Source organism: Homarus americanus, unplaced genomic scaffold (genome assembly GCF_018991925.1).
Source record: "Homarus americanus isolate GMGI-L3 unplaced genomic scaffold, GMGI_Hamer_2.0 scaffold6894, whole genome shotgun sequence".
In the NCBI taxonomy this organism is placed as follows: Eukaryota; Metazoa; Arthropoda; class Malacostraca; order Decapoda; family Nephropidae; genus Homarus; species Homarus americanus.
In genome coordinates, this window is record NW_024731872.1 from 236456 (window position 1) to 259803 (window position 23348).

The 23348-nt window shown below is 38.6% G+C and overlaps 1 protein-coding gene across 2 annotated transcripts in view; it reads left to right on the plus strand.

Annotated features, from left to right (window-relative positions):
- LOC121868068 overlaps positions 1–6659 on the plus strand; it is a 46380-nt gene extending 39721 nt beyond the window's left edge. For both annotated transcript variants that reach the window (XM_042368339.1, XM_042368338.1), the window contains exon 2: positions 900–6659. In XM_042368339.1, coding sequence (XP_042224273.1) covers positions 1733–5701 — 3969 coding nt within the window. In that variant the 5' untranslated portion in view covers positions 900–1732 and the 3' untranslated portion in view covers positions 5702–6659. The remainder of the gene's footprint in view (positions 1–899) is intronic.
- The last annotated feature ends 16689 nt before the right edge of the window (positions 6660–23348 follow it).

Genomic DNA, 23348 nt, shown 5'->3' on the forward strand with positions numbered 1-23348 from the left:
AACTGGCTGTAGAGACAATGAATAATACTGACTGGATGTAGGGACAATGAATAATACTAACTGGTTGTAGGGACAATGAATAATACTGACTGGCTGTAGGGACAATGAATAATACTAACTGGTTGTAGGGACAATGACTAATACTAACTGGCTGTAGGGACAATGAATAATACTGACTGGCTGTAGGGACACTGTCTAGTGCTAACTGGCTGTAGGGACAATGAATAATACTGCCTGGCTGTAGGGACACTCTAGTACTAACTGGCTGTAGGGACACTCTAGTACTAACTGGCTGTAGGGACAATGAATAATACTAACTGGCTGTAGGGACACTGTCTAGTACTAACTGGCTGTAGGGACAATGTCTAGTACTAACTGGTTGTGGGGACAATGACTAATACTAACTGGTTGTGGAGACAATGAATAATTCTAACTGGCTGTTAGGTGTGTGTGGTGGTGTTGGTGTGCAGATTAGTGGATATCATGAGGTTGACCTGACCTTATGTTTTTAAGGTCACCCTGTATATTTAAGCCTCTCTCTGTCCATGTAATCCAGTTCTTCTGAAGATGTCTTGAATAAAGACGAAAGCTAAGGTGCTCCGTTGTTTCCCTTTTCCCGCGTGATTTTATCATGATTTCTCTTATCCACGTTTTCACTGTGGATCTACATGAAATATATATATATATATATATATATATATATATATATATATATATATATATATATATATATATATATATATATATATATATATATATATATATATATATATATATATATATATATATATATATAGGGCGAGAGAGTCTTTTATTATCAAGGGAATTAAAGAAAATAAATCGAGAGATAAAAATAAAATGTATGTTAAAAACAGTTCAATGTGACCTTTTATTTTCAGCCGCGTGTGCATGTGTGTCTCCTGCTTCATCGGCGAGTCACGGCTGCCAGAAGAGTGTCTCACAGCAGGAGTGTCTCACAGTAGGAGTGTCTCACAGCAAGAGTGTCCCACAATGGGAGTGTCTCACAGTAGGAGTGTCTCAAAGTAGGAGTGTCTCACAGCGGGAGTGTCTCACAGTAGGAGTGTCTCACAGTAGGAGTGTCTCAAAGTAGGAGTGTCTCACAGCAGGAGTGTCTCACAGCAGGAGTGTCTCACAATAGGAGTGTCTCACAGTAGGAGTGTCTCACAGCAAGAGTGTCTCACAGCAGGAGTGTCTCACAATAGGAGTGTCTCACAGTAGGAGTGTCTCACAGCAAGAGTGTCTCACAGCAGGAGTGTCTCACAGTAGGAGTGTCTCAAAGTAGGAGTGTCTCACAGCGGGAGTGTCTCACAGTAGGAGTGTCTCACAGTAGGAGTGTCTCAAAGTAGGAGTGTCTCACAGTAGGAGTGTCTCACAGTTGGAGTGTCTCACAGTAGGAGTGTCTCACAATAGCAGTGTCTCACAGTTGGAGTGTCTCACAGTAGGAGTGTCTCACAATAGGAGTGTCTCACAGTAGGAGTGTCTCACAGTAGAAGAGTCTCACAGCGGGAGAGTCTCGGCAATTTACGTATCCTTATTCTGCATTTTCATTGCTTGTTAATTGTATTAAGCTGTAAATTGAGGTATATCCTGCTTTTTGTTCTTGTCTTTAAAATGAATGAACTTTCCGGTTGAAGAACTGTCAAAAAATTCTTTGATTTGGTTCACTGGAATTGAAGAACAGTAGCTCTGAGCAACACAGGTGTAGTACAAAATGAGTGTATCTAGTGAAATCCTCACTATTGCGGCACTTGGTCGGCCTTTCCGCCTGGGGATGCTTTATGATTGTAGGAGTGAGAAACTAATCCCTGGAATAACATTATGGGACAAAGTAACACTCGAAGAAAAAACAGTTCAACAACTTGAAACATCCGACTTTCATCTAATTGCTTCCGACTCTCTGGAAAACAAAACTTCAGCTCTTGACGTAAATGCCAGCTTGAAACTTAGTTTCCTCGGAGGTCTGTTAGAAGTATCCGGATCTGCCAAATACCTTGACAACAGGAAATCTTCCAACCTGCAAGAGCGAGTAACACTGCAATACAAGTGCACCACCAGGTCTGAGGAGATGACAATGGAACAACTGGGTCATGGCCGAGTGCAACACCCAGAAGTGTTTGATCACGGTACTGCCACACACGTAGTCACTGGGGTAGAGTATGGGGGTCAAGCTTTCTTTGTTTTTGACCGTCAACACTCTTCATCCTCACACTGCAAGGAAGTTCACGGAGAGCTGCATGCTATGGTGAAAGCTATACCAACAATACAAATAGATGGTGAAGGACAAGTGGATATATCTGAGGATGAAAAGAAGAGGACAGAGAACTTTTCTTGCAGATTTTATGGAGATTTTCTGCTCCGAGAAAACCCTTGTTGTTATGAAGATGCGGTTCGGACCTATAAGAATATACCAAACCTTTTAGGAAAGGAAGGACAAAATGCTGTACCAGTCAAAGTTAGGTTATATCCATTAACATTACTGGATAGTAAAGCCAGCAAACTGGTTCGTGAAATAAGCACAAATCTGATAAGTGAAACAGAGCGAGTCCTTGAAAATCTTTATGAATTAAATGTAAAATGTAACGACTTATACAATTCAAATGCTGCCAAGAAGTTTCTTCTCATTCGGGAGGAGATCTCTAAATTTAAATCACTAATTGCTGTTTACAAAAGTGGACTCCAGAGAGAACTGTCAGTATTACTGCCTCGCATCAGAGGAGGTGGTGCTGAGGAATCTTGCTTAACAGATATTCTCAGAAAGAAAGAATCCTCTCCATTCAGCTGCCATGACCTACATGTTTGGATCCAAGACAAGGAAAAACAAGTGAAAATTCTCAATGAATACGTCAAAACACTCTCTGAGGTCAAGTTTATGTCAGAATATGGAGATTTAGAGTCAACAATCATGAGCCCAGTGAATGATTACACTGTTTGTTTTACTCTTCTTATGCCAAGAAGCAATTTTCATCGTCAAAGGATGGAAAAATACACTAGAGATGAATATGACACTAAGAAAGAAGGCGACATAGTCGGAAAGGAATTTGAAAGCGACCAGAGAGCCGAAATTGGCGATGAGAGAGATCATGGGGTCTCCAGGCACCATCTTGGGGCTGCCCTGAGGGACACCAGTGATGAAGAGAAACGTCTTTGGGATGATGGCCAGAACCCTGAGGCCCTCGGGGTAGACAGCAAAAGTGGTGTGATCTCCATAATGGAGAAAGCCATGCTGTTTAAGAATTTTTTCGAATGTAACAAACTCAAGGAAAAAACTGCATTTATAGTAGCTGAAGATATTTCCAGTTCACATGAATTTGGGGCTTGTATAAGGTGTTACAAGAACGGTCGTCTAGTACAGAAGGATTATAAACTTCCCTCTGCGCCAAGTATGCCACAAGTTGCCAATGAAGAGAATTCTCATGACAGCATAACCATTTATTGGACGGCACCAGAATGTGGAGCTTCAAATATCCAAGAATATGAAATAATTTGCCAGGACTGTGATAAGGAAAATCAACCTCCTAAATTGAGGACTAGTGCCGAGACTTGCAAATACAGAATTCCAAACCTTTACCCCAACTGTAAGTATGAGGTGAAAGTCCAGAGCTGGTGTGAGGTTGGGGTGGGTCCCAGCAGCGACGCTAACCCAGCAGTATCCACCAGAGCAACTAGCCCTCCTGGAAAGCCATTGGTGTTTCAGACCTCATTGACAAGCGTAGAACTACAATGGTCAAAACCAGAGTTTATAGGTGTAGGTTGTAAGATACTTTATTACATAATCAAGCAACAGGATGGAGAAACGACAAGGTGGAGCAAAATTGCACAGACAAAATCAGATGAACTTAGTTATGTGGCAGAAGTTTCGCCTAACACCACTCCAAGGTTCAGAGTTTCAGCTTGTTGTGGTAATGCACAGTACAGTGTGGACAGTGATCCTAGTGGTAACATTATCAAGAAAGTTGATCGTAAGTCTGTGCAAGCCAAGAACTTGAAAATCACGAAGGAAAAATTATGTGGTGCTTCAAAACTTATTGACGTAAGTGTTCCTTGTATTTACTTGCTTGACTCTAAAGAGACTGTATGCAGAGATCATGACATGATAAGAAAATATCAACATGGAGTACGAAAGTATTCTGTTCCTGAGAAAGTCATCATGCTTGTTGGATCAACGGGTTCTGGTAAAACAACCTTCATTAATGGCCTCATCAACTATATATTTGGAGTTAATTGGGAGGATGAATTCCGCTTCAAATTAATAACGGAAGCCTCTGAAAGTAACCAGGCCAGGAGTCAGACTAAATACATAACGTCATACACTCTTCACCATGAGGAGGGCTACAAGTTACCTAGCACTTTAACCATTATTGATACGCCAGGGTTTGGCGATACCTCAGGGGTAATGAGAGACAGGGAAATTACCAATCAGATACGCAACTTCTTCATGACCAAAGGTGTAGACAGTATAGATCACATTGATGCTGTTGGCTTCGTGGCTCAGTCTTCCCTGCCACGGCTTACTCCAACACAGACATATATCTTTGACCAGGTCCTTTCTCTGTTTGGGAAGGATATTGCTGATAACATTTTTCTTCTGCTAACATTTGCTGATGGTCAAAAACCACAAGTACTCAGTGGAATAAAGGAATCTGGCATGCCATATCGAAAACACTTCAAATTTAATAACTCTGCTTTATATGCAAACAACACCTCAAGTGATGAGAACATGGCTCCTGACACTGACAGTGATGACGAAGAAGGGAGCAATAATTTTGATAAAATGTTCTGGCAGATGGGAGCAAAAAGTTTCAACGCTTTCTTGCAGCAGTTGAATACCGTGCAAAGTAAAAGTCTTACACTGACTCAAGGTGTCCTGAATGAGAGAAACCATCTAGAAGTTTATGTCATGGGAATACAGAAGGAAATTAAACTTGGACTAAACACGCTGGAAGTTTTTAAGAAAGAATTGGAAATAGTGAAACAGCACGAGGCTGATATAGACAAAAATAAAAACTTCACATACACAGTAGATGAGGAAGTGTATGAGACCTTTCCTATTCCACATGACCAATATATAACAAATTGCCTCAAGTGTTACCGGACTTGCCATGAAGTTTGTGGAATCAAAGATGATAACATGAAGAGTCATTGTTGGGCAATAACAAATGACAATTGTCGAATTTGTCCAAATAAATGTCACTGGTCGATGCACAGGAACTTCCCTTACAAGTATGTCCTTCAGGTAAAAACGGTAGAGAAGACAGCCAAGGAATTAAAAGAGCGCTACGAGAATGCTATGAAGAACAAGCTCACAGCAGAGGAACTTGTATTAAAAATTCAGGATGATTTTAAAGCAGTTCAATTGAAGGTTCTGGGGATGACTGAGTCAGTGAGGAAGTCCTTAGAACGTTTGCAAGAAATAGCTCTTAAACCAAACCCTCTCTCAACAGTGGGCTATATTGACATTCTCATTGACTCCGAGCAGTCACAGGCACAGCCAGGCTGGCAAGCGAGGGTTCAGCAGCTAAGGATGGTTAGAAAGGAAGCAGAATACATGCAACAGATTGCTGACCGGGGATTTGATCCATTTCAAGAATACAAAAAAAAAATTGAAATAGAGAAGAAAACGAACAAGAACGGTATTTGGTCAAGAGCAGGAGAGTATTTATCTAACATTTTCAAGCACTAATTACAAACTCTCTATGATGTAATAAATTTTTGAAAACATTGTTCAAGAATTATTTAATGCTATGCAACATAAATACTGTATCGTTCTCTTATGATGTTAACTACATTATTTACTGCTTATATTTTGTTCACTGTTGGTCAATAAGTGTGAAATAGAGTATTTCGTCCTCTTCGCCATTTGTTGGCTTACAAGCCGGTTGGTCAGTTCTCTGTTACACACTGTTGACAAGTTCTAAGCACATCCCGGCTCTGGAGTGTACCTAAATATGTTCCAGTCTGGCATAAAGGAACTCATACAGGGTGCTGTCACAACATTCTTTGGCAGATAATTCTAAGAGATAGCAATTCTTACTCCACGGAAGTTAGCCTCGACAATTTTCTGTAATGACAGCTTTTTGAAGTTCTGGTTGTGACGCTCAGGTGGTATAAGAATTAGGAGTGAGCTTTTGGGGTGCACTTCATGCTTTACAAAATCTTCTATTGCGATTATTGGATTATATTATAAACGTAGTATCCCTTCTCACATTCTTTGACATAAGCAGTATGTGCCATTGTACAAAGGGTTGACCACAGACCATATAGTGTATACCAGCTGCCTCAAATAAACATCTGTCCTAAGATTGTTAACACTAGAGACTAGGAGCAAGATTGAAGCATTAGCTGAACTTAACAATGGGATATACCCTTTTGGTAGATGTCTGCTTATCTCTGACATCAGTTCTAATGAAGCAACCAAGTTTAAGACTTCGTTCGATTTATTTTATGTCATCTGCTGTGTATCATATATTTATTTACCTTATTTACCAATTGTCACCCATTGCCAAAGGAAGCAGTCCAGTGAATTTATCATGCAGTCCAACTGATGTAATGTTTCTTTGTAAATTTCTGTAAAGTTAAGAAGTATTAAAAGTTTATACACTTTTAATTGTTATAAAAATAATGATAAATGTAATTATATGCATAATTCTTTCTTTGCCCACTTACTGATTACGTGGGTGTCTATATGTGTGTGTAGTTAGTGCTCTATGTAAGGTAATTTAAAAGTCTGTATTTTCTGGTTAAGGAAAAAATGTGAGTTTAGAGAACTTCTGAAATTACTTATAAAGTGCACGAACTGATCGCTATAAGAACAGCCCAGTCCCAACCATTGTAAAAATTATCAATAACTTGTAATAAACCAGTGTATTCACTCCCAGTAAACACTACTATTTGCACTGTCACTATGTTGAAATGCACTGTAGTTTGAGCTTTTCCCCATCTAGTTATTATATATCTTATTTGTATCACTTATGTTACTTGTATATTATTTGTAATTCGAAACCCATTCCCCAAATATGTAACTGTATATTTTCAGCCTTCTGGCTGCCAAGTTCTTTCAATAAACCGTTAATTAATTATTATTATTATTATTTATTATTGAATGATCTGTTCCAACAACTGTTATTAAACATCAAAACAGTGAACCTCTCGGCACAATTTGCACCCTCTACCACACACAAGCACACCATACACTTCGACATTAAGTTAAGGTAGGCATTATGATACTTTTCCCGAGTTCCTTTTTTATCTCCAAGTTTATATTACGTTCCTTCATCATATTTCCCAACTCAGTGCAGAACGATTCCCAGATACTTGTAGTCAAATAACCTTCAGCGTAATTTTTTTTATGTATAATAATTTATCTTGTCTGATGTTTTCATAAGATATTTCATTGTATTTGTATGTTTATTCTTTCAATATTATTGGGATGATGTTTCATATTGTATATAATAATGTTATTTTGTATTCTTTATTGATGTCTTAGGCCACATTAGTTTTATTTGCGTTTATTTGGATGTTACTACAGACCTTCCTCCTGTAGTGAGTGTTCCAATAAATCAGTTTGTTTTAGTAATCACATAATTATGTTATTAGTTGATAATGATCACCACTGATTTATTCCACTGGTAATTGTCTTTTATTAAAGATATTTCTGGTAATTCTGGTTTTACCTCCTGTATAAATATTTCGTATTACATCTATTATATTTGAGAGTTTACATGTTTTAGTTCTAATTGACTCTTCTGTGAAATAAAATATGAAAATCATCTTGATGAGGATAGAGACAAATAGCCTTTAATAATATTAAATTTTACTGGACTTGTGAAATTTTAGAACCAAAGAAGTGGTCAAGTTACCTTAGAATGACTGAGGAAGTTTAGTTTGATTTTTCAAAATAACGAACTAAATAACAAATCTCTGTGTACAAGGACTACAAAACTACTGTGCGAAGAATTACCATAGAACTATGATCAATCTAACAGGAGTCTTTATGAGAAGTCAGAGTATAGAAATTACCGTGGAGAGAAAAATAATGAAACTTTTAGATAATATTTCAGTACAAATGATTTTAAACTAAAGCGTAACGAAAGGAAAAACTTTGATTAAGGAATGTGAGAGGGAAACACTTATTTCGGGAAACATTAAAGCGTCCAGGAGAGTGTAGTTTACCAGAGAGAAATAAAGTTTGCTGAAAGCGACGAGCTCTTTAACTGCCAAGGTTATACTATAAAAAGTCAAAAGACAATTATCAGTTGGAGTTAGCTAATGGCAGCGTCATAGTTACATGTCAGTACAAAAGCTGATAGAATTAACTTATGTGGAGTAATAATTGTGAACTCTTGGAATAGCCTGTTAGAAAATGTTGAAACAGCATTAGTTTTACCAAAACTGGTACTTGTTAAGATATTATTTTGACCCGAGCTGTACATGTCCAGTACAATAAGATGAAGAGTGGAGAAAAGGATATATATATATATATATATATATATATATATATATATATATATATATATATATATATATATATATATATATATATATATTAGCCCAATAAAGCACGCGGACTTCTACATACAATCAACACCTTAACCGGGTTGAGGTGTTGATTATATATATATATATATATATATATATATATATATATATATATATATATATATATATAAATTCTTGGATTGCCATGATGTTCACTGTTTTGATAAAGAAACCTTCTGAAAACTCCAGGCATACAATGATAAACTACTCCGGAATCACACCAACAGTTCTGAATAATACAAGGACGGACCAAAAGGCCTTGGTGGACAGGCGGCACTGATAGCGTGAAGCGTAGACGGTGAAGCAAGACGTGTGATGGAAAAAAACTGGCAGTTTACAGGATGACGGATGTAGCGATGCCGTCAGCCAGTGGTTTCAAAACAACAATAGGTAGCTTGATTCAGCTAAACGTATTATGTTTAATTCACATTTACTGTAGAAGCAGTTACCAGCTGTTGTTAGGCCAGATGTCATGGTCGAACTATCTAGTAGATATGTTTGAGCTGATTTTGTCTCACTGCTTTTGAGGTTGAAACTCAAGTTAAAAATACCTGTTTAGTAATAAACAATAAGATAAGAAAAAGGACCTTACAGTCCAACAGGAAATGCACCCAATTCAAGTCATGACTATGAAAATCTGTCACTGTCCTTCGTTGTAGTGTTCGTGGCACAGCGGCAGAGCTCTTCCTTCTCGGCGCCATGGATGGCTTCAAGTATAGCACTTAAGGATATATTTTAATGTACAGTATCTCAAAAAAGTAACTGTGTGAAACATTATGAGACCACGGATGATAGATATTGGGACATGCATTTACTTTTGTATATAGTTTAACATATGTAATGCAATGTGTATGTATTTCGGTGTAATTAATATAATGTTTGGTTACCAAATGTAGTAGGATCAGTATGCTTCAGAGCTACTCATAAGGACAGAACCAGACAATGTGATTTAGTCGTGGCCAGAATTAGGCTAGGATACAGACACATCTGGCTTATTGAATCATGAACGATGTAATTATTACATTGAATCAGGAGTGCTTGAGGACATTCTTGCTGTTTTCCCAAATTTGCTAGTCCACACTGATTAGCCCTCAAATAGAATATGGCTTCTACTGTATATGAACCACTGTCCTGCGTAGGAGTGAAAAGTGACACCAACCTCAGACTGAATTACTCAGAATAGGCAAATTGTACTCCCAGCTTTGCCAATAAATTTGTTAACCGCAAAGCCACGCATACCAACCGGGACACCATGGATTGCATGGAGCATATCAGAAGTCATCAGACCTATCCTGGCAGATACTTATTTGAGGTACTGTACTTGTATTTGTACCTAGGATTCTAATAACTGTACTTGTACTTAAACTCACAGTACTTTAAAATTCAAGTACAACTAAAGTAAATTATATTCACTGAACGAACGAGGGTACGTGCGAGGTCAAGACCAGCGGAACAACTAAGGGGCTTTTAAATAATATCATCCTGTCACTAGGGCACGAACGCACACATATCACAGTACACAGAAATTACATCTTGTAGTAGGTGTGATTACAAAAGAAGGCATCACAATAGAGGTAATTTCTTCCCAGAATAAAGTGAGAGGTTACGGAGGTTACCATCATCAGCGTGTATTATTTTTAGTTATTTTTAACGGGGATTAGCCCACCCGGGCACAGGTCACTGAACCACATCGGGGCTTGGGGGGCGAAAATGTAATAATACTAGCAATAATAATAATAATTAGTTCATAGTAAATAAAATTCATAATGAAAAATACAAAAATGTAAATAAAATAATAATAATAATAATAATAATAATAATAATAATAATAATAATAATAATAATTAAATTTTCACATCGTAAATTGTGCTTAAGGCACCTAATGTGAGCTCATTCAAGACCAGACTTGACCAACACTGACAGCAGGCACCGATACATTATGGAGCCAGTACCTGCCCAGTACGTACCAACAGTACTGACTGGGACATGCATGAACTCTTACTCTTGCTAACGGTGTCTGACAGAGAAACGATCGACTTTCCGGACAGCTAGTAAACTGGTAAGTGGTGGAAATTAGATAAAAAAGGTATTGCGAAGTATCAATCGCTGCACTAAGATATTTAAGCTCACTATGCCGTGTATGGTGCGACTAGGATACGGTAACATTGGCTGTTTGGCATCATCCACGCGTAGCTGACCATGGCTTATTACTCTGCTTGGTTCGTCGTCACCGTGACGTTAGCTGAGCTCTCTTCTTCCCCATCTACACTAGACTTATTGTATCTAACTTAAAGTTAGTTTTAGTCAAATAAAGCCATCCGAATAAAATACAACGAAATGTTGGTTTACGTTATACAGAAGTGTTGGGTATGTGTGTGTGTGTGTGTGTGTGTGTGTGTGTGTGTGTGTGTATGTGTGTGTGTGTGTGTGTGTGACGTCAGAGTGTTGGCACTGGCGGTGGTTGCGTTTTCTTGTCGTAGCAGCCATAGTCGCTTCAAGGACACACACACACACTATATTTATGTTAATCACCAGGCGATTACCCTAGGCGGATGTTAAAGCATGCGAGAGTTGAATTAACTTTTCCTCGGGGACTCGCCAAATACACTCACACCAGCCTAGACTCACACATGAGTATCCTCCATGCGCCGAACATTAGTGAGCACTGTCTTACCACCTGAGTATCGCATATTACGCTCTAATTATAAAAGAAGCGACTAGATTATTGTTACCTCTATTAACACAACTAAGTTAAAACATTACTGTTATGATAATGTCAACACGTAGGACCTAAGCGTACCTTTATTCGATGCCATACAAAGTACGGTTGTGCAAGAATCTGTTCAAGTCAAGTAATACAGACAAGTTAAATAAGACTAAGTGACATGCTGATAGCACTCGGAAACTGAGATACTAAGGCCATGAGATATGAGGAGAGGATAATAGATACATTAATGGGTAAGATTAAAGGTAACATGGCAGAGATGACGATGGAGGAGTGAAAGTAAATACTTGATCCCAGAGAGGTAAAGGTTAGGGAGGATTGGTAAAAATAACTCGTAATCCTGAGGAATGGTGGAACGTGGTCACCAATCCAGGTCGAGGCCGGCATTTACATTCCCAAATTCGTAAATACACTTTTCCTCGGAAGTGAGGAGGAGAGACTACATCTAGTTACACCAATATCAAATTCATACAGCAGTAATTTAGACTACACCCAGACTACATCTTTGTGACGGTGTTAGCTAATCAGATGAATTCGCACACCCCAGCTCTAATCTTTGAGAATCCATTAAAAATTTTAGAGATTCATGCGCTAAACATATCAATTTAGCTGATGGAATGTAGGACGCATCTACTGGATGACAAACACAACATATTTATTCTGAGATTAGTGTAAATAAACTCTTTCTCTAATCTTCAATTAAAATAAAACATCAAGACAGGAATCACTGATAATCTGGACCCTGCAGAGTACTATGATGATCTTTAGTTACATCAGCCACATGACTGATTATCCAACTAACTACCTAACGTACTCAATTGAAATATGAAACAAAGATACTAACTAAATGGCGAGGAAATTGAAGTGATATTTATCTGTAAATAGATACTATATTTTCCTTAACCAGAACGATGGAAACAATAAAAAAATATTCCTGAATCCGAACACTGGACATTGAAGATGGAAGGAACTTCCTTATTATACACCTGCGCACACTCACAACACACCCACACACACAACAAACACACACACAATATGCTGAGAAAAGACGCAGACAGGACACTGTTTTTGGAGTCGATGTTCGTCCCGTCTGTAAATGATCTTAATGAGCGTGGGGTTACCCTTTTATATTGCACTACAGTACGATGAATATTTAACTAAATTTCACGTTACCCGTCTGCTGAAGTCCAAGATATAGTGGCTAATGTGTCACAGGAACTACTGCTGATATTTGTTGACTTTGGAGCTCCACATGTCTTGTAATTAGACAATTGCAAGGAATTTACATGCACATCTGCACAGTATATTTCTGACGATGAATAGGAAAACCTACATCCTGTCATCCTGCATCCAGCAGGCTGGTAGGATGCTTGCCCGCAGTACAAAAGCACTCCGTCCAATTGACATAAGTGATAATGTTGCAGAGTCACTGTCACAGTTTGACCGTAGTAGAGGGAATCCGCCTAATCTAATTGGAGTTGTGCTTTATAAGGAAAAGAATGGTGCTTACATGATAGGTACAAGAAGTGGAAAATTTAAAGGCAAACTTGCTCACAATCAAGTGGAGTTTGTGTGCTTCAGCAGCCTTAAACCAGAAGATGTTCTTCAGGAACACCTAAGTATTCGATAAATAGCGGCATTAGTATTTGGTGGACAGGGGTTTAGAAGAAGAGCTGCCTAATAAAGCGATGTTCATGTATAAAAGGTGGTCTTCGTGGCAACAGCTTAGTTTGAGTCAAAACTCTTAAAATAAAAATGGTTGTGTGTGTGTGTGTGTGTGTGTGTGTGTGTGTGTGTGTGTGTGTGTGTGTGTGTGTGTACTAAAAGACTTCTTACATATATACATCTCCTAAGTCTAAATGCAAACGGACCTTCTTTTACAGAAAATACCTCACTGGTCAGGAATCGAACCCAGGACGTATACGTGGGTACTGGAAGTGCTATCATATTACCACAAGAACAAAAAACTTTGTTGTTTTTAATACATACATACATACATACATACATACATACATACATACATACATACATACATACATACATACATACATACATACTCAGGAGGAAGCAAGCTTGGTTCCCCATAAGTTGAGGCCTTGAAGTCATGCGTGACGTCACCAACTATATAGAATATCTGTTCATGATTTTCGTTTTGTTTTGTCGTCTGTCGTTTTAGCATACAGTTTGGATTAGTTTCTTGTCTTCTATATAATGCAATATGACGTTTTTCCGGTAGACATAAACATGACTTGTTTTGTTGCAGGATTACCTAGGCAGTTGTTTCCTTACCAAGAGACTCAAATGAGCTTGGGTGTTATAAATAAACCAATTAGCGATGTTTCAAAAAACTGATTACGAGTTTTTCTTCTGTAATATAAATGGAATAATTTAGGTTATTCCTCCTAGTTAATATACTGGTTGATTTCTTATCTTTCACTAACATGTTTAAAATGACGTCAGCAACGTTTACACCGCCACAGCGCCAACCAGTCATATTGAATAAAACGTAAATATCTTCTGCTAACAGCAGCTTCATACTATCTCCATACGTTTGATATGAAGATATGAAGATAAAGAGGTAAATTGGCAAGTTAAACTTCGAAAAGAAGATATTAACACCTACTGCTGTGCCCTCTTTGTTTACAAATCTATCAATCACTTGCTTGACAATAATTATTCCCAGTTCCGGAATAATCAGAGATACAACTTAAGGCACAAAGAGCTACTAAGACCACCCCCCCCTATACGATCCTCTCAGTCCCAGACCTTCATAAAATATCACGGTGTGAAGGTGTGGAACAACTTACCCCCACCCATCCGAGCAAAGACTACGCTCCCTTCCTTTAAATCATCTCTTAAAAAATATCTATTGTCGAAGTATTAATATTTCTTGTAACACTTACTATATTTACAGTACCTGCTTTTATTGTACCATCAAAACCGTTTTATCGGAAATTATCATGTAACTAGATAAGAAATTACCATTGCAATAAACATAATTGCCAACTAGACATGATTCTGACCTCTCTGTCCTCTTGTTCAACCTTATTACTGTACAACCCATGTTGTACTGCTCCCCCATTATACTTATGTTTTTCAATTCCACTGTAATTTATGTATATACTTATAATAAAAAAAACTAAAATAATAATAAATAAATAAAATAAATAAATATTGAAGTGATAACCGTGGTAACATTATGAGATGTTCTTATTACCACCATGCTATTGTACTATTTCAATGATACTAAATGTTACATAATACTTCCTTGAGATAAATGTATAGTATATATCAGGTGCCTAAAACAGAGCTCAGGTTCTCAACCGGATCAGCCATGTTAATATTGTTATTATTATCCACTCTGTATCTGTGTTTTTCTGGCTAAATAAACTGTTTCAATTCAATTCAATTCAACGTCTCTGGAATGGAGCCAGCAAGATCAACATCCTAGTTTCCTATATCCTATTTTCTTATTATTTTCATCTCTTGTCAACATGCTTCCTCGTGACATCTATAAACATCATAAAAATAGTACATTGCAGATCGAGTCATTAAAATACTATACGTATTTTGATGCTTTCAAGTCCCCGACCCTGGCGATTCCTAATTTTACAGGTGACGTTTGTGTGCTGCTGGCGAGGATGACACCTGGAGACGGTAGACAAATCCTAATATTGAACGGAGCCTGAGGAACACAGGTAACAAGACTCTGGCAATCGGAGTAAATACTATAATTAATTTGTTTTCAACATTATTGCACCAAAAACAAATCTGACAAGAATTAATGTCTGCCATCATCAGACACAGTGTCTTCAACTATTAACAGACCTCTTCACGTGAATGCTGATAAAGTTAGTAAACATTCCTCCACAGCACTGGCAGTAGTCTGCTTATGGCAAGAGTCACAAAGTTAGTCGAACCCCAAATCCGTAGTGTCTCTTACACCTTTACATCAGGGGAACAAAGCCAACAAATCATTATTACGTATATAACATTAATCTGTCGGTATATGTTTTTTCAATAACATTTTACACAACTTTGAAATTACTAAGAAGTCTATTAATAGTCTAGTTTCGATCTAAGAACGAATATGTAAATTCTTCAACATCAAAATTTAGCTTCATAAGTTCATGAATCATGATGAAAACTCAAAAGGGAGTACAATATAAATCCCATTCAAGGTTACGATCGCTGAGTGATAAGCAGTTACCAATGGGAGGTAACGCATATATAAAGAGACCCAGCCATCCCCACAACCACACATCACCAACCTTCATCTTACCACGTGTTTGCCTGCTACAGGTGAGCTTCCTACACAGTTACTTTATCCTTAGAGATAACTTCTGCCTCCGCAGGAAAGTCAGTGTCTGTCAGCGAGTTCCTTCCCTTACAAGAGTCCTCTTTTTTGATCGCAGAATGGAGAGTTTGTGCAAATTTTTATATACTACTTATTTATATGTTTGACTTTTAATATCATTATTATTTGCCCCTCCCACTAAAGTTCTAAACCCGGTGAGTAGTGGGATATAGCGATCAGTGTGTTTTCTGAATGTCTGTCTCTAATGGTATATCCGAGGAATTTATTCTTCCTTAGTTTTCGCAGTACGTTAAGGTGAGCAAATGATATGCAGTATACGGGTAGGTGGTGGTATATGTGCCATGATAGGCTCCAATGTGTTAGTACGCTCCCTTTTGGGACCAGCGAAGATTTGTCTTCATCAGGTGATTCTTGAAAAAGAACTTTCACATTAAGCAAAATTCTGCTTACCTCGGGAGAAAAACGGCGATACCGCCGTACTCGGTCAGGGTTATCACTTGAAAACTGACATCTAAAAAAGAACGAAAAGTATGGGAATTCTCGGGCAAGTTTTAACTGCATTTCGGGCCTAATTGAGATTTTATAATACCTATTATTGAAAGGCATTGATTTTGTTTAAATAAATAAGAAAGAATTATATGAATTTAATGTGAATATATTACCATTAGAATATGTTTTATATATACAAATGAAAATTACATTTATCATTTCATTTAAATTTTGTTTACGTCCACTGAGCGCAGCCAGCGTGGATTCTTAAGCCTAACCAATTATTTGAACTAGAAATTCAAAATCTTCCCTTGTTAATAAAGTGGAGGATTGCAGAACGTTGTGGGACTTCAGACATCAATTTTGTCTAAAGAAACTTAAAACAACAACGACCTTCAGCGTTGTTAATGTTTTGTTCCGAGCGACGGCAACACGTGACCACTGCGACAACTAAGCATGTGATTGGAAAAGTCAGTTATTTACCAAGAACGGATGAATGAGGGCGGGACTTTAGAGATAAAGGAAAATATGAGGCCCTAAAACAAACAAAGAAAACACGAATTAAACCTTTGAGAACCTGACTTAACCTTTCTCAACATACAAAAAGTCCTAATACTACAAAAATTTACCGTATTTAACTGATTAAGGAGCATTAAGTGATTTTCCTCTTGGTTTTGCACGTTTTTGATGATTTCGTTACGGGGATCCATAACGTGAATTAATACTTCCCGAAGAAATTTTGATGCATGCGAAATTCTCTCAACAGAAAAAGTATTGTACTCTGATTGGTCAAAACTGATGATGTGAAGCTTACGTGAATGAAAATTTATTATAATATGTGGGAGAAGAACCCCTTAAAATGGCGCAAATGTGATAAAACCTCCAGGCTGTATAGACTGTGCAATCAATGATAGAGTTAGTGAAGATGCATAATATAATGGTTGAAGATTGGGAAGGAAGAGATAAACAAAGTGAAAGAGAGACGCAATTACTGAGTAGTTGAGCGACTGAGTAATCCAGAGGAGTGAAAAAAGCGACTGCAATGGTAAACAATAATTTGTGGGCGAGTATAAAGGAGCCAATTATAGACAGGTTATGGGAAAATGTGGAAATCGTAATTAAATTTGTTTCATTGGGCAAACATTGAGGATAATGAACTCAGTGTTTTGCAATAACACTCTTCCACCGGCATTAACTTGCAAATGGAGGAAACATAATGGTATATACTGTAGATATAATTTCTATTTTTTTCTTTTTCCCAAAGTTACATTGTTCGTCAGTTCCTTTATTCTGTACACTTTTCCTTGTAACTGAAGGCTTTTCTTCATTCATCGTTGCTCCCCATCGTGCCAGTGCTTTAATTCATTATTATTACTCGCTTCCCCCTTTAATAAAATGAAGACTTCCTTATTTATCATGTTCTTCCATGGCCTTCTTTTTATCTTTAGTTTTCCTCTTCCAGTTTTTGTTGCCAGTCATGAAGGTGTTGACGTCTCTGATCCTGTCCATGGCGCTTCTGGTGCTGGGCGTGAATGCTGGGCCACAGAGACCTGAAGATGGTGGCCTTCCTAACATGCCTAGTGGCGGCGGTTCATGCTCCGAAAAGAACATTATGAATAGAATGAGTAAGTTGGCTCGGATTGACAGAGAAAGAACCTGATTATTGCAATTGTCATTTGTTGGTATGGTGAAGGACATAACTAGGGTTAGGGTCAGGTGATGCTGTATGGTGAAGAACTAGTATGAGGGTCAGGTTATGCTGAATGGTGAAGAAATTAACTAATATGAGGGTCAGATGATGCTGCATGGTGAAGAACTTAACTAGTGTGAGGGTCAGATGATGCTGTTTGGTGAAGAACTAGTATGAGGGTCAGGTGATGCTGTATGGTGAAGAACTAGTATGAGGGTCAGGTTATGCTGTATGGTGAAGAACTAGTATGAGGGTCAGGTTATGCTGAATGGTGAAGAACTTAACTAGTATGAGGGTCAGATGATGCTGCATGGTGAAGAACTTAACTAGTATGAGGGGTCAGATGATGCTCTTTGGTGAAGAATTAGTATGAGGGTCAGATGATGCTGTATGGTGAAGAGCTAGTATGAGGGTCAGATGATGCTGTATGGTGAAGAGCTAGTATGAGGGTCAGGTGATGCTGTATGGTGAAAAAGTAGTACGAGGGTCAGATGATGCTGTTTGGTGAAGAACTAGTATGAGGGTCAGATGATGCTGTTTGGTGAAGAACTAGTATGAGGGTCAGGTGATGCTGTATGGTGAAGAGATAGTATGAGGGTCAGGTGATCCTGTAGTGTGGATCGCGTTACTCCTGAAGCTCATCACACTCTCACTGTGCTTGAACTCCGTCTTAATCCCTCCCTGTAATTTGAACAATGAATCACTCTTCACTTTGATTCGGTCACTAGAAAATGCAGCCATCACACACTGCCAGGTGTTCATTAATTATCTTTGGTACCAGTTGGAGGAATGTGCCGAAAGTTTGGGATGGACCATGCAGAATGTTCAGACAAAAGGGCAGATATTATGAAGTGCAAGATGGACATCCTCAACCAAGACTTCCCAAGAACTAAGGTTGCTGTTATCGATTGTATTTACGACGCAGGCATCCACGTCGATGCCAATTTGGCACCAGGTTAGTGCCAACTCTCTCTCTCTCTCTCTCTCTCTCTCTCTCTCTCTCTCTCTTTGGAGGGTATCTTAACAGTAGTAACAGCATTGGTACACACCTAAGGTATTGAAATCTCCACCGAGTGTTCATGCCTCCACCCACTGTTGATACACTCCGCCCAGTGTGTTGATATCTCCACCCACTGTTGATACCCTCCACCCAGTGTTGCTACACTCCACCCAGTGTTGATACACTCCACTCAGTGTTGATACACTCCACCCAGTGTTGATACACTCCACTCAGTGTTGATACACTCCACCCAGTGTTGATACACTCCACCAGTGTTGATACACTCCACCCAGTGTTGATACACAGTGTTGCTACACTCACCCAGTGTTGATACACTCCACCAGTGTTGCCACACTCCACCCACTGTTGATACCTCCACTCAAGTGTTGATACACTCCACCCAGTGTTGATACACTCCACCCAGTGTTGATACACTCCACTCAGTGTTGATACACCCACCCTCCACTCCAGTGTTGCTACACTCCACCCAGTGTTGATACACTCCACCCAGTGTTGATACACTCCACTCAGTGTTGACACCCCACCAGTGATACACTCCACCCAGTGCTGAACACTCCACTCAGTGTTGACACTCCACTCAGTGTTGATACACTCCATTCAGTGTTGATACACTCCACCCAGTGTTGATACACTCCACCCAGTGTTGATACACTCCACTCAGTGTTGATACACTCCACTCAGTGTTGCTACACTCCACCCAGTGTTGATACACTCCACTCAGTGTTGATACACTCCACCCAGTGTTGATACACTCCATTCAGTGTTGATACACTCCACTCAGTGTTGATACACTCCGCCCAGTGTTAATACACTCCACCCAGTGTTGATACACTCCACTTAGTGTTGATACACTTCACTCAGTGTTGCTACACTCCACCCAGTGTTGATACACTCCACTCAGTGTTGATACACTCCACCCAGTGTTGATACCCTCCACCCAGTGTGTTGATACCCCCCACCCAGTGTGTTGATATCTCCACCCATTGTGTTGATATCTCCAGCCAGTGTTGATACACTCCACCCAGTGTGTTGATACCTCCACCCAGTGTTGATATCTCTTCCCAGGGTGTTTGTGAGTCCCTAAGGATATTTGGTACTTATGTCCCGCCTCAAGCACTTGTCTCTTGTGTTTATCATTCCCAGGTTTTCAAAGGTTTGTAGTATTAATTTTCTCCACAATAAAGGATGAGAGAAAGAAACAAGTGGCAGTAAATGCAGTGAAATATTGTCACTATTTTGGCTGCCAACTTGATATGGCAGTGAGTCGGTCAAATTTTCGCGCACTCGTATTGTCTGCGAGGAGAAAAATATTAAATTATGACTTTCTGATGATCCCTATTCTCTTCATAATCTATGAGAATCAGAGTATTATAATTCACTTGCAAACCTGATTTTTGTTTCAACCAATTGCAACGGTTCAACACAACTAGGGAATACGGTAATTCTCCAGAACATAAAATTTGCAGTTTAAAACATCAACACCTGAATGAAAATGCAGTTATTATTGTTAAGTAACTTTATAAAAAAAAAATGTTTTGTATTTGTGTGTAACGCACGTATCTTTCACTACTATTCCTTGGGTTCGGGTCGTGGCCCGAGACGCAGTGGGAAGGGTGTTATCCAGTATGCTACTCCCAAACATTGCCGGTTTCCTCCGGGTACTCCGATTTCCTCCTGTAATAACACTGGACAATAAAGGCCATAAAAAGTAACATCAAGTATTAGTGAAAAAGTCGTACAGGTATCAATATCCAATACCTGTGTTGACTGAGACTGCTAGCCTGTTAGGTTAGACACAAGGGCAGTGACCTATTGCAGTAACTCATACATTTACATCTGAACTTCTTGCCAAAGGCTGGCACTAGTAATGTGTTTATCTCTGTGACAGATACCTTGGAGATGCTCCACGGTTTCGTGATAAAAGAAGGAGTTCCATGCAATCAATTAGAAAACATTGGGATGTGCGTTGGCAAAAAGATGAAATGTGTAAGTATTCCATGTGCTTATAGTTGTCCATAGCTGTGTGTGTGTGTGTGTGTGTGTGTGTGTGTGTGTGTGTGTTCTTGCAATAGCTTGAGGGTGGACAAGAGAGCTGTATTAAGGCCAAAATTTACAGTGTGTTCGAAAGAGATGAGTGAGCTTATTTTTATAATGTTTTATCATTTTAAGTATTTCTCATCACAATTCATTCTCTCCTCGCAGATGATGCCAATGATAAAATGCGTCTTCGGAAATACAACGTTGGTTAAATAAGAACTAACTAAGGATTTCCCCTGAAGACTCATCCTGATGAATTCCTTTGTGAATTCAAATGAAAACTGATTTTTACTTTCTTGACGACGTCTTTAAGTTCCTCGTTCATCTCACCACCCTCTCCTTCACACCCCCTCCCTCGGTGTTTAGATAACACTTACTACCTACTTCTTCGTCCACTTTGTCTTTACTATTTATTCTTGCACACTTAGTAATATTCAAAATCCACATCTATAATTCTTTCAGTCATAAAACAACTAAAATGAACACCTCACTGTTTTTCTTGTTTGTTCAGAGCAAATTAAGACAGACAATATAGCAACAGCACCACTATCACCACCTTTTAACAACACTATCACCACCTTTTAACACTAGTAACACGAGCTCTTAACAACAATACAAGGAAGATAGACCACAGCAAAATCTACAACGGCAGCAGAAAAGTCATCGTAGTATCACATATAACAACTGCAACAGCACCAACAACAAAGGCAACAACAACAATTGCTGTAACAGAAACAGTTACATCAGAAGTCATTCTTTTTTATATGTTATCAGTTACCAACAATTTCAGTTTAGGCAGCAAGAACAATTGTAATAAAAAGAAGACAACAACAGCGACAACAGTATCATAGAAAAACATCAACATTAACTGTTGCTGAAAAAATATTTGCAACAGTAGCAATAACAACAAAGGGCTGCTTGTTGTACATTATACTGCTTTAAGAAAGGTATGACCTGAGGATTTCTGGTGTCTTCACCACAGTTTTGGCTAAATTTTATAAAGTATTGGGTATAATCAATCATTTATACATTCGTACATTTCAGCAAGTAAAGAACATTGGCAAACACTGTTTATTTTTTATTCCTGTACAAGATTTATGAGTATAACCGAATGAAACAACAAAAGATCAAAACCTGTGTGATAAAAGAAAATATTTTCTCAAGCTCATGATTTATGTTGGCAAGAGAGGAGATGGTTTTTACATAATTTACAAAACAGTGAAGATTATTTATGTATATTTGAAAGAACAACAAACAAGGTTTAACTGTGACTAAGAAAATAATTAACAATGTTTATCTATACTTGGGAGATCAATGAATATGGCTAATCTATAACTGAGAAAATTAACATGATTCCTCTATAACTTAAACAACATTGAACATGGTTTATCCATGACTAAGAGAATAGTGAACACTGCTTTTATAGTAACGCTGAGAACAATGGTGTAGGCGCACCAGTACATTATATATGAACTATTCTTCTTGCTAATTTGATTAAAAATAAGCTTAATGGTATAATTCCATAACAGCTGCACCGTCTCACATCCAACTGTGTCAATACAGTAAATACAATTTGTACCTTCAGGTTGCTAACTTCGGAGGACATTACTCAATCAGGTGTTCATATTTGGAACAAGAGGATGTCCACCCAACTCGGGCTCTGAGCCTCAAGTCAAAGAAATCGCAACTACAGAAAACGGACATGACAGACCATCATGGAGTTAAAAAGTTGTGAACTATAGGAAACTTCTCCAGTAAATGGTGCAACAGCATCGAGTGTGAACTCGTTAACGACAAGACCACTAACACTGGCACATATTTTGGTGCAATCAAGAGCCTGTACATGTCCATAATTTACCCACAGTGCATAACAGAGGACAGACTGACCAACTGACTTTGTAAACTGAACAAGATCCCGCACCTCACGACCAAATATCGGTTAACTATATTCACAACTGTGGACTGAGCCGTGGGTTAGGGGTCGTACCCATCAACCCGGAACCTGCTCCTCTTGTATGGACAGAAGATAGTGTGCAATAGTGTACTATTTTCCAGTGACTGTAAGATTTAATAGTACTTGCTCGCCTTGTTTGAGTAGTGGGATCTCGCTACAGACGTTTCGGTACTGTTGAATTGGGCTCGGGGTTTCGGTTGGTTGGAGATAGTTCACTTCGGCTAACTGGTCAGGTGAGAACCTCAGACAACAGATTCCCTAAATAATTACTTTACATGGATAACGATGGACAATATGCCAGTACCTGGGATAAAGTATACCTCAAGGGTTGAAAATTAATCACAGATGACACCATAAAAAATAGGTAGCATAACAGGATCTAAAACTCCAGGAGTCGACGGAGTACAGACCAAGGTGACGAAGGAGGTATAATAATCGAGATTTGCTCTCCACCAATACTAATAATCAAGGAATCTATGGATCAAGGAAAAAAAATTGTGACTGGAAATCAGCCAACGTTACCCCAGTAAACAAGAAGGATAGAAAGAGCGCAGCAAA